The sequence below is a fragment of the Paroedura picta genome, chromosome 7 (assembly GCF_049243985.1).
Source record: "Paroedura picta isolate Pp20150507F chromosome 7, Ppicta_v3.0, whole genome shotgun sequence".
Lineage (NCBI taxonomy): Eukaryota > Metazoa > Chordata > Lepidosauria > Squamata > Gekkonidae > Paroedura > Paroedura picta.
In genome coordinates this window covers 27713265-27726445 of record NC_135375.1, presented here as the reverse complement: position 1 = coordinate 27726445, position 13181 = coordinate 27713265, and the positions used below count along the sequence as shown (strand labels likewise).

The window sequence follows — 13181 nt, the reverse complement described above, 5'->3', positions numbered from 1 at the left end:
AAGGCTTAGTTAACAGAACCCACATAATGTCTCATCAAAAACGGGACTCCCATATGGTGCTATTAATATAACATTAGTGAAGCTCACACACATCGCCCATGTTGTTTTCCTAGTAACCTATTGCTGCTAAACCAGCCATCAATTCTTGCTGTCCAGGGGTTGGCCTTCAGGGCTATTCTCAACAAAGGGGATGAAAACCACATGAGAAAAGTCGACTGTGTCCTTTAGCCTTGCATTCTTCACGAGCAGCAGCCTGCTCTTCTCAATGAGACAAGATCAAATTCTGTTTCTGCACTTATAGCTGTAACTCTAAAGCAGAGGTAGTCAAACTGCGGCCCTCCAGATGTCCATGGACTACAATTCCCATGAGCCCCTGCCAGCGAATGCAGACTTCTGGAGGGCTGCAGTTTGACTACCCCTGCTCTAAAGAGTGGAATGCAGTTTAAAGTTGCAGCACGAGCCCCCCCCCCCAATGCTGATGTTGCACTGGTTGCAAAGTGGACAGAAAGCACATTGTTCAGCATGTTTGAAAGCCCTTATACTAACTGCTTGAGCCAAGCCGGTTCTAGTCGGACTGATCTTTTCTCCTGCTCGACCAAACACATTGAAACTGCATTATCCTCTGTGTGCGGAAAAGGGCCCTGGTGTCAAGTACTCCTTGAGGCAATGGGAAAATAGGCCACCTGGTTTTAACTTCGCGACATGAAGCTTCTTTCTGCCGTCAGCATGGCCTGTGGGACTCTTGGACTGGCTTCAGAATCCCACCTGAGCCTCAGGCTCCTAGGGGGCCACAGTGTTTTCTCGCTCTGTTTACCCTTTGGCAATGTAGTATATGTTTGTGGGTTCTGAGAATGGTTCAGGTGGGTTCTTTGTGTACTGGATGTGCCTAGAAATGATGAACAACAACCAATCCAATCAAGTCACGTTTCCGGAATTGCAGCGTATCAATCAGCCTTCAAATGACTGGCAAATGACCCTTACCTTCTTGTGCATCTCTGTATTTGCTTAAAATAAATGATGAGGCCATTCAACTTCATAACCTTTTGACCATGCTACCTGGGGCCGATAGCTATCCAAGCAACCGTGTGCTAAATGTTTTGATGTTTCATTGGGAGATGTGTATCGCGAACAGAGCACAAACTTCAGACCCCGAGAACAAGCACGGCTCTCTAACTCAAGCCCCCATATAGTGATAAAACAGCCACGTTTCTTCAGAAACAGCCCTTTGAAACTGGGTTCCTTCTGCTTGAACGAACGATTTTGCCCACAGAAGGGTTAATTGATCTGGGGCCAAGGGACCAAGCCCTATGAAGATAGGTTGAGGGACTTGGGAATGTTCAGCCTGGAGAAAAGGAGGTTGAGAGGGGACATGATAGCCCTCTTTAAGTATTTGAAAGATTGTCACTTGGAGGAGGGCAGGATGCTGTTTCTGTTGGCTGCAGAGGAAAGGACGGGCAGTAATGGGTTTAAACTACAAGTACAACGATATAGGCTACATATCAGGAAGAAATTTTTCACAGTCAGAGTAGTTCAGCAGTGGAATAGGCTGCCTAAGGAGGTGGTGAGCTCCCCCTCACTGGCAGTCTTCAAGCAAAGGTTGGATACACACTTTCCTTGGATGCTTTAGGATGCTTTGGGCTGATCCTGCGTTGAGCAGGGGGTTGGACTAGATGGCCTGTATGGCCCCTTCCAAATCTATGATTCTGTGATTCTGTGATTAAGCTATCTTAAGCTGAATATACCCATTCCCTACACACTCCAACAGCAAACCAAATGAATGTGGCCAAGTAAATCCCTCACCATGCAAATCATATTTAGTTTGGTATTCTGAGCCATCTTGGCTATATCCTAGAACATAGAAACAACAACAAGAAGTGTTTTATACCTTGCTTTTCACTACCTGAAGAAGTTCTAAAGCAGCGTACCAACACCTTTCCCTTCCTCTCCCCACAACAGACACCCTGTGAGGTAGGTGTGGCTGAGAGAGCTCTAAGAGAACTGCTCTGCGAGAACAGCTCTGACAGGACTGTGACTAGCCCAGTTACCCAGCTGGCTGCATGTGGTGGGGTGGGAACTCAAACCCAGTTCTCCAGATTAGCGTTCACCACTCTTAATCACTGCACCATGCTGGCTCTCAATGCCACACTGGCTGGAAACAAGTAGCAAAGACATTTTATTACTCTACATATGGACAGGATATATATGGTAACTAACAAGCCAGCTGAAGGCATGAGATTTCATCTCTCTCTCTCTCTGTGTATTGCAGACTATGCCTCTCAAATGTGCAAAAACCGAATAAGAAATATGTAAGATATTTTGACTGAAAATAAGTTTCTTCACTGCTTTTATTTATAGCACAATCTTTTGGTTTTCTTTTTCTTTTTGTTTTAGAAAGATATGGTTTGAGAAGTAAAATTGACATGCACTTGCAAATAAAACATATGGACATATGTTGTCATGATAACAGGGAAAACAATTTAACAGAACCAGGGAGAGGTTATTCTTGCACGACACTGTTAAAAAGCATTTATACGGTATAAATGTGACTATCAGACACTTAACAGCAACTAGAAACCTTTTCGATAAGCCACACAGTCTTGAGCTGGCAAGAGCAGCATTGGACTCATTCACAGCAATTCTCTCTTTCACACAAGATTATATACACTGAGTAAGTCGTTAAATATTGCACTTATTGGCCCATGATCCCTCAGGTTAGAGGTGTTCAAAAATAGAAAACAAATCTATTTTTTTTAAATAACATTTTCATGCAACATTTAAGACATTTCAGTTCCACAAACACTATTGAATAGTTTACACATTCTGACAGTCCAACTGAATCACGACACAGCTGACATTACCAACAATATATTGAACGGGCATTACAGCACAGTTTCCATTGAACACTCGTATGCAGGTACATGTCAGGATTACATGTCTATTTAATGTTGCTTCATCACAGTAAGTGTCAGCAAAGCCTGGCTTCCGTTTCACGTGTTTTAGGCAGGCATGTCGAATTGCTGGGTGCTTAGGATGCGTTCTCTTCACTCGTAGGCCAAGCAGGATGCCGTCTATTCTGCCGCCATTTTAAGTATGAATTTGACATTTAAGAAAAGAAATTCTACAGGCACTTTGTTAGTGACAAGGTGGATATCTTGGCAGGTTTCACAAAGCAGAGCGTGCGGGAGTGGGAAACAAAGCAGATTTCATCACAGCTGATCAAGTATAAGGAATGCGTCGACGTGGGTAGTAGATTTTCGATCCAGGGAATATTCAGCTTTAACCGTGATAGAACAAAAGCCCATTTACCTGACTGGCCTGCAAAAATGTTTAATATTAACATTTATGTTGAATTTTGTATTGAGCCAAGTGGAAAACATGGGCAAAGCCACGTTCTGTGTTGCCTGAGAGAAATAAAAAAAGCTGGGTGTGTGGCAACTAGGAACGATGGATACAGGTTGAGCGCCCACACCATGAATCCATCTGTACCTTAGCTTCATTGATTCCCAATTAGTTAGGCCAAAGGAAATTGATCCATTTTCTGGACACATTTTATTGAAGACCATCTGCTCTCTGGTGGCTATTAAACAGGAGAGTGTTGTAATGGCCTCAAAGCTACCTGAGAGCCAGCTATTGTTGAACATCTTAAGAACAGATAAAACACACATCGGAGGGAAGGACATTTTATAAGATGAACTTCGCTTTCTTCAAACAACATAATTGCACAATGTTTGAAGTGAGGCACACAGATGCCCTTGGCTGATCTCAATCGAGGCTGAAGTACTTCTTATTACTACTGGAGGACTTCCACTATACAAGGAACAGAGATTACTCTACAGCAGCCCAGGTTTACTGTAGATTTTTATGTTTGCCTAGAATGGTTTTAATGGGATATGCAAAGCTGACCATGGTAGGAACTGTTGCAATCTTGGATTCATGGAAAAATGAGTGTTTTATTGGTGCTTGTGGAAAGAAGACAATGAACTTGTTTACACAGTGCCAACACAACATATGCTCTTACCAAAAAAAATAAAATAAAAATCTCCCCAATCATTTTCTGCAACTGGCAAAACCTGTTATTAATGGATGTAAAACTTGCACCATTTCCCTCCAAGGAAACGAAGCATTCCAGCAATTTCAGTGAGTGAATGAGTTAGTGGATCAAGTCAGTGAACATAATGCACCGTTAAATACCGTTTTGTTCTTAAAAACTGATAAGGTGCAGGCAGCACAGCTAGACGTAACAGAGCTGAGCCTAATTGGGAAGGAAATCTGATCTTTCAGACTCGTACACTGGAAAGGCCACACAGATCTGGCTGGTCAGGTAGTCCCTCCCTGCAGGATGCAGAGGCCTTATTCCATTTCACAGGCGGATCAGTGTCCACAATACACAGAACTGGGGGGAAGGGAATGCGGAGACAAGATGTTCCGGGACCCCATTTCCCCTTCCTCTGTTTCAAAAAAAGACATCTGGCCGCTATATTCTCTGTTCTCGTGAAGCTGCCAAGCGGGTTTAGCCCTATCAGGTGAAACTGATTCGCCTCCTCTCTGAAGAAAAAGTCGAGAGAGTTCCTTACCCCGTTCAATCTGCTCGAGCATAATCGGAAAGCTTGCTGTGCAAAGGGAAGGTGCAAAGGATGAGGAGCTTCTCACCCTTTGCTCTGAGTAGTCAGTTTGGCTCCTGTGGAGTCTAAGCTGAGCCAACGGTGTTAGGGTCACAACGCCGTGCCAGTACAGTGTAGTGGCAAAACAGTCCTGCTCAAAATCAATGTTAACAGGGATCTGTGGCCCTTCTGTTCTCAGGGTTTCAGACAGCTGTTCTAATTCTTATGGCCTCATCAGCTGGTGGCAAGGCTCTAATTTGACAGCAGGACATGGTATACGTGTAATGGCAAACATGAGGGTCTCTCATGATGTGCACATGCCCCAGGAGATCTCCTCCTGATCCACCTCCTTGACCTCGCGCACGCCTTTGGCTCTTGCAGCAAACTGTGGCTTGTTGTTCATGTTTGAACCGCAAACTATAAGACTCCTCTGAATGGGGATTGCATTGAGATTGTGAATCCTGGCTTGGAAAGAAGAAACCAATCTGCAGGACTGGATGCAGTCCTTGTTCCTGTCCTCTAAGACTCCTCAGAGGAGAGGAACCAGTGGCTCCAAAACCTGGTTTGGACGGGGGTTTGCCTCTGAAGCAGAAATGATTCCTTTCCTAGGGAAGCACTACCGGGGAAGGGTTGGGTGGGAGGAATGACCTGAAGGCTTCTTGCCATGTTGATAAATAAGGGTTGGTGGTTTTGTATGAGCCATGCCTCTATTGCTACTTGAGGCATGGGACGATCTGAAGAAGATGGTGTCCTGCATAACTAGGGTTGAAACTATAATTAGGCTAACGTTTACAGCCTTGACTCTCCACCAGAAGAGCATTAGCCTAATTATATTTTCAAGTATTAACAAGAATGGACTCGTTTTCCCACTGACGAAAGCACTGACAATGGAAAACAATCTAGAGACCGTTCTGGCAGAGTCCAAGTGCAAATAAAAGAGATAATAGCGACTCTTAAACTTTTGACCTTTAATTAAGCCACTTTGTTGTATTTCCTTTATTCTATTTCTGGAATCGTCCACCTTCTTCCTGCATTCTCTAGGTACGGCCTGGAGACCCCCAGGAGTTACCACTGGCCTCCAGCTGACAGAGACCAGTTCCCCTGGAGGAAATAGCCGCCTTGGAGGGTAGATGGTATGGCATTTTGATCTTTCTGAAGGCATTCCCTTCCCCAAACCCCACCTTCCTAAGCTCTGCCCCCTGAAATCTCCAGGAATTTCCCAGCTTGACGTTGGCGACCTTTTTCACATGACATGAACCACCCCTGTGCCTCTGGCTCATGATGAACTGACAGCTTGGGGAGGCCCTGAGTATAAGCACAAAGGAACGAATGGTTCTGGTAACAGTCATATACATTAAAATCGGAGTCCAGTAGCACCTTTAAGACCAACAAAGATTTATTCAAGGCGTGAGCTTTCGAGTGCAAGCACCCTTCAACAGACTTCGTCAGGTGCTTGCACTCGAAAGCTCACGCCTTGAATAAATCTTTGTTGGCCTTAAAGGTGCTACTGAACTCCGATTTTATTGTGCTACTTCAGACCAACACGGCTACTCATTTGAATCTAGTCATATACATTGTAGCTGAGAGAGAGAGAGAGAGACCAAAAGAAAGATAGGCCAGTTCATCTGTATTTCAGACCCCAAACAACCAGATCTAAGAATAGGCAGCAATTGTTTTTAAACCCATCATTCTGAATAAATTAGACTAAGGATGACAGGCACATTTATAATAATTGGAGAGTGAGCGTTATCTATAAATCAAAACACAAACTTGCCACGTCACCAGTAAAATGGACAAGATCACTGGCACAGGGCCCACAGTTGTATGTGCTGCTGGACATTCTGATGCTCAAGTCAGGCCTCTGTGTCCCAGCTGGGAATCTGGGGAAACTCATGGAAAATATTTCGCTTAAACATCAAGCAAGGTACTGCTCGAGAAAGAAGGGGTTTGATCCATGCAAGGAATTATTTCACCAGTAGCTTGGCTGTTGCTGTACTCCTGTGTGTCGATAACTCACTTGAAGAACGTGTGGACTATGTTCAGGATCACACTGTGGACTGTCAAGGGGGGTTACCCCAGAACTCCATGCTGGAACTAGTTTTCAGGGTGGGACAGGGTGCTTAAACATCTCTCCCTGGCATGGTTTTCCCAATCTCAGGTGGGCCTAGGAGCTGCTATTTCCCCCATATATTTCCCCCATGCAGCTTACAGTGCATGTAGTTTCCCCCGATGGGTAAATAATGGGCCCCTGACAATTCAAGGACCTTCTGCCCACGCAGCATCACAATCCAGATCTGAATCAGGCCCCCACCTGCCTAGAATTGTGTTCCCAGCATGGAATTTCAACCATATTAATCCAAAGTCCTTGCGCTGGCTGTGCACCCACCACGTGGACTTTATAACGTAAGAATCATCCTTGAGGCTTGTCTGGGTCATGCCCACCTTTGTCTACGAAAGGCAGGTAAAAAAGAAAATGCGTGCCAATAGCCAGATTCATCCGGGAAAGCTTCAGATCGGAACATTTTACTCAATCGCACTTGCACATTTCAGGAAGACCTACATTTCTTAGACAGTTTTCATTTTGTATTTAAATTCTGGGGGAACATTCTGTAAGGATGGCCTCAACTGCATTTCCATAAGCATCTAATTTGCTGTTAATTTACCCCCCCAAACACACACACATACTTGGGTTTTTGCTTGCAGGGATAGGGGGGTAAGTCAACTATACTAGAACAATTCCTAGCTGCTCTTCCATCCTATGTCTTTCTCATTCTGTGAAATGTTTGTAGTTTCTTAGCCACACTAAAGTGGGGTCGAGAGCAAGTTAAATCAGTAGCCCCAGAAGAGCAAATCAAATCCTTCCCTTTCCCCTGCATTCCCTCCCCACACTATTTCCTCCTGGCAGATCCCATACCCTCACCTCTTCTGGCATCCTTCTCTCCTTCCCACCTAGATTTTAGCTTCAGCTATATTTATTATTCATTCTCCCCAGTGGGTGACCAAAGCAGTTCCCATCAGTCTCGCCTCCCCTGTTCTCTCCTCACAACAACCCTGGGGGGTAAACTAGGCTGAGAGCCTGTGCGACTGGCCCGAAGCTACCCAGGAGAGTGGTGTTTCAAACCTCAGTCTCTCAGATCCCAGTGTGAAATTCAAACTGCTACACCACACTGGCTTTCGTGGGACAGCTGCTGGGGAACAGGAGCAAGCAGCCAGGCCTGGGTGAGGTAGCAAGGTGCTCAGTGGTTGCTGCTGGCCTGGCCCTGATCCGTTCTTCCTCAGAACAACCCTGGGGATATGTCTATGCCCTGACCTGGGCTGATTCTGCCCTTACTTTTGTTTTTCCACTGTGAATCCTGCTGAATTCAGATCAATTTGAACCCGGGTCTTTCTCCTTCCTCCCCCCCAAATTGAAACAGAATTCACCTACTGAGTCCAATAGACTCAAACTGAAAAACACCAAAAAAAAAAAAATCAGCAGCAAAGCCACAAAAACCAGTTGAGAGAAAGCTGAGGCTTTCTTGGGGGGTCCCATTAAATAGAACTGTCCAACAGGGTCTGCCAAGGAGCCAGTTCTGTGAGGGTTCTCCCTGTAGTCTTGACTGGGTCTCTGCTAGTTTAAATTGGACTGTCCAACAGCACCTGCCAAGGAGTTGATCCTGCAGTGCTGGGGTTTGCTGGGTTGCTTGGTTTAAACTGGGCAGCCCAACCTGGACTGCAAAGCAGCTGATCCTGCAGGGAAAACTCTTCCCACAGGCACCACTGGAGCTCTCTTTGGAAGTTCAGTCAAACAGCCCAAAAGAGTCCCAGGTGAGTCCCATGGGCTTTCTTCTGCAGTCTTTAAACATTCTGTTTAAAAGGACTCCAGAAGAAAGCCACAAAACAGCTGAGCTATGAGAGCAACCTGCTCCAGGACCTGAGCTTTTCTGCAGGTTTGCTGGTAATTCCCAAATTTTCAGAGATTTTCTTCCCTTCCCCGATACTCTTGAAAAATATTGGATACATTTGGTATACCAGAATATACCAAAATACCAAAAGGGGGGGGGGGGTTGTGTATATTCTCAGTTCAGGTAGACCCGAATGCACACTTCTAGTTATATCTTGAGTTTCATTCTTGGGTAACTACAGTGAATTGCACCCAAATAAATTCCCTACAGGCAGGCATTGTAAGTAATACCCTAGAACACCCATGTCTTCCTTCAGTCATCTCTTTCTGTAGTGTGCCTATTGAGCAATGGCAGCAAGGAATTAAAGATAATTCAGAAAGAATGTGACGCTGTAATACTTCTTTGACAGAGCCACTGATATGAAGTAGTTCACTGTGACCCAGTTAAAGCTCTGGAGATGGGATGCTTCAGAGTGGAGAGTTGAAACTTTGGCAACAATGAAGGGAATTTAGTAATATGATCAGAAAAAAAATATTGGGGGTAGGGAAATAATACTTTAATTATTCTGCCCTCTATGATAGAGCAGTTCCTCAGTGCAACTGACTTCCTTGGAAGGTGGTGGGTTCTTTGGAAGTTTTTAAGCATAGGCTAGATAGGTACCTAACTGTAATGCTGATTCTGAAAACCTAGATCAATTGTAAGTATATGGAAGGGATTGTGTAGGTGCTTGGCTTTTGTGGCCATTTCCTGCATTCTGTAGGGGTTTGGACTAGATGACCCTGGAGATCCCACCCAACTCTATGATTCTATCCTACATTTTAATTAGCACGGTCATTTCATTTTGGGGATATTTTTGGAGGATTGGGATTTATTTTTCCATGAGTCACCCAGAATGCCTGCCAAGTTCTGGCTTTCTCATTCAAAGGTACGAGAAAGCCATCAGCTGGAAAGTCTGGGGATGCTGCCTTTCAGAAGTCATGACCCAGATCTGTCCTCACAAGCAGCACTTGATGATATTAAGGAAAGCTGCAGTAGAGGGAAGAAACAAAGGAAAAAAGGGGACGTGGCTTTTGGTATAGTATGTAAGATGAAGACTGAACCATCTTTCTAACAATCAGGGCATTCTTATATACAGAGATTACCTATATGATCAATATGTTACATGAAACTATACAACTAATTCATCTATGCCTTGATGTCCCTTGGTGACTGCTTTCTCCACTGGGAGTTAATATGTTTCTGTTCCCATTGTATTATATGAAATCTCTATAGTGATTAATCCATGATGTCACACACTCATACAAGCAAGTCATCCTTTGGACATAGTGGTCAACAGGAGAACATGTACATATAAGCTGTTTTTCAGGAATATGCTTCCACCCCAAGGGCATCTGCAGAACGTTTGCCAGAGTCTACAACTTAGATCAGGGGTTCCCACCCAGGGTTCTGGGGGACCCTGGGGTTGAGCAGCCTTTCCTAGAAGTTCAGATGGCTGCTGACATCACTGGACTTCACTAGAGCCCTCTTCCCTTATTTCTCCCTTATTTCTCCACAATGGAAATGGTAAAGGATCAGTTGATTAACTGGCTGGCTCCCCCATCTTACTTCCATGCCCACTTCTCTGAAAGGGCATGTCACCACTTTTGGGGGCCCTTGGAGGCTGAAAAATATTTCAGGGGGTCCTCCATGGTCAAAATATTGAAAAAAGCTGGCTTAGATGGAACACTAGGCACAGAGGAAGCATCCTACTTGCTTCCACCTGAAGCACACCTGGCATGCCTACTGAGAAACCTGTGCCGTGCACCTAGAGATTCCCAACCCATGTGTGAAACTGAGACAACTCCTCTGGAGACAGAACTCTGTGCAATGGAGCAAATGTGATTTGGAGCATGCTGCAAATAATGGCTATGTAAGAAACAGAATATTTTTTCACTCATTTTGCTATTGGTAGTTATTGCATGAGGTCAGAATGAACCATGGACGAGAGATTCCACAGATATAAAATGGAGAGTATCCTTGCATCATCAAGCCCTTACTATAGTTCTTATTGTTCCATGTTGTGCCTGTTTGCCTTTCCCCCCATTTATTTCCTTGTAAGGATGAAAGTCTTCTAATGACTAATTAGTACGTATGCCATTATCTCTGTAACGTTAGCAGTGACAGCTGTGCCCTCATAGGGGAAAAAAGATTATTATTGTAGCAACTTCATTTTGGCTTTTTTTTCCTGCTGCTTGTGTACTAGTTAAACTCTGCCACTGACAGGGTAGTCTGGGCAGGAGAAGACTGAAGACTGCATCTGTATATTCATCAGAAAAAACAATGGGAGGATCCGGTTTGACTCTTCTTTAGCAAGACAGCCATGGTCTTGTTCTTCCCTCATTCTAACTGATCTAACGATATGGACATCAGCAACATTTAAGGCCATTGCAAGTGTATCTGTATAGCCCAAAGCGTTGGTGAACTTGGCCAAACGGCTGGATACATTATGCTTCAAAACAAGTTGCGTTCCAGTGAAGCCTTGCAAATGTGACTGTATAAAGCCAATGGCTAAGATGAGAGAAATCTACATCTCTGCTCAGAACGCAAGACGACCTTCACAATGAAGGTCATTAGAGTGGAAGATCATCATAATAGGGGAACTGGGAAATCTGAATTCCCATCCTTCCATTTGCTTAGGGAGACACCATGTGGGTTTCTCCAAGTCACGAGCCTTCTCCCAGGCTTGCTGATGCTATGGGCACTTTCAGAATTTTGAGAAGACAGAGTGGGCAACACAGTAGCCCTCCTGGACAGAAACACCTCCTACTCCAGGTAAATGGAGAAGAGCCAAGATTGACTCTTTCCTTTGGGGGAAAAAAGAGTTTTAAAAAAGAAGCAAGTGGGCAACAGAATACACTTGGGCAGACGCCATGGTGCAAGCACAAGCAGCAAGCCGGGGGCCACTGTTCTCAAGTAATCTTGCATCACAGAGCTTCTCTGGAGACGTTAGATTCTGGCAATATGTCTGGAAGGTACAGCTGTCCTTGGCTGATGAGACTTCAGGACTCTTGCATTATGCTGACATTGATTTGGGCAGCTTGACCTGGATAGCCCAGCCATGTCCAATCTCATCAGGTCTCAGAAGCTAAGCAGGGTCGGCTTGGATTAATATTTGGATGGGAGACCTCCCAGGAAAACTAGGCTCATGACGTGGAGGCAAGCAATGGCAAACCACCTCCGAACATCCCTTGCCTCGGGCAGGCTCTCCTAGCTACACTACGCACACGCCATACGATCAATAAATCAAAGAATAATAATTGATTAGGGCAATGTGACTCCTACTCCTGAACTTCTAGAACATCACCCTAGAATAGCAGAACAGCATCACCAGAAACAGGTGAAGGAAGAGGAGCGTCTAGACAAAACTGGGGTCTGAGGTCACGGAACCAGCTGAAGTAATAGATATACGCCGAGGAAAGGCAAACGTTAAGAGAAAAGACCAGCAGCCTCCCGTGCAGAGGCCAAATGCTCAGAGGACCGTCCTTTCCTGATACATTTGTGATCCGTTTCCACAAAACAGCTCTATGCACAGACTGTCCGAGCAGTGGACGCTAAATAAGACAGATCTCTCTCAACGAACCAGTAAGACATTATAAATAAAGGCATATAGACCCTATTTGTAAATACTCTATTGGCAAACGAACACACTGGAGCTGCCTCGGTCGACACTGACCCTATTAACAGCCACAGTTGGGCTGCTGGGGAGGAGGGGTGTCCTTTAGTCTTGTATTCTGTTTACCAGCAGCAATGGCAGGATCCGACTCCAGGCTTTCGGACATTTTGTCGCAGATGATATCCACAAGCCGCTCGAACGTCTGCTTGACGTTGATGTTATCCTTGGCACTTGTTTCAAAGAATTCAAAACCTAGGAGGAGAGACAGAATGTACGGTGGTCAGTGAGCGACATTTCAGCTCCTTGGAGCAGCGACTCGCCATTACATTTTGGAAGCCAGATGGGGCAAGCACACCAGGGCAGAAGAGAGGAATGTGCAGAAGACTGGCAGGTTCCAGTTACAGCCAGTACATTTAGGGATGGAGCTTCAAGACCTTGCCTAACCAGAGTTACAACCTTCTAAATGCAATGAGCCTAGAGGGATGTAACTATGTTCAGGATCACACTGTTAATCTGTTATGCTGGCTGGTCAAAATTCTGGGGCATCAGCTTTGCATGCAGTTTGGGGAAGGAAGACCCTTGGAAGAGTTCCAAGGACATGGAACTTTCTCCTTTTTATAGTGAAGGATTCCAATAGAAGATGCCAAGCGGGGCAATCTTTCCTGTGAAGCAGAGACTGCTCAGACCCAGCCAGCAGTGCCGTTGAGGGGCAGCCCGCCCCTCATTATATGCAAGGATATAAGAAGGACAGCATTGTAGTCATGACTCGTGTCTGTAGGGCCAAAAAGGAGATGCACACCATAAAGATCTCTTTTAAGAAAGGTCATCAATCTCCCCTACTTTCTTCGACCGTGGAAAAAAGCCCCTAGGATGCTGTTAAAAAGCCATTCATATATTTGGGGTAATGCCTTCCATATTGTTAATTCTGCCTTGTCTGAGAAGGCGTTCCTTTCGTATCTCTACCAACCCATGCGATCAGATGACCATAAACGGATGCTTTGAGAAAGAGATACACCAATAAGATCTCTGGTTGAGGTTCTCAAA

General features: G+C 45.0%; 1 protein-coding gene across 5 annotated transcripts in view; it reads right to left on the bottom strand.

Moving 5' to 3' along the window:
• Positions 1 to 2327: 2327 nt before the first annotated feature.
• Positions 2328 to 13181, bottom strand: part of RAB3C (RAB3C, member RAS oncogene family) — a 131903-nt gene continuing 121049 nt past the window's right edge. For 3 of the 5 annotated variants that reach the window (XM_077347167.1, XM_077347166.1, XM_077347171.1), the window contains 2 exons: positions 12264 to 12389; positions 2328 to 3315 (listed from right to left, as the gene is read on the bottom strand). In XM_077347167.1, coding sequence (XP_077203282.1) covers positions 3119 to 3315; positions 12264 to 12389 — 323 coding nt within the window. In that variant the 3' untranslated portion in view covers positions 2328 to 3118. Of the gene's footprint in view, positions 3316 to 3854; positions 12390 to 13181 lie in introns of those variants that run through there. The other 2 variants (XM_077347170.1, XM_077347169.1) reach the window with 2 other exon arrangements.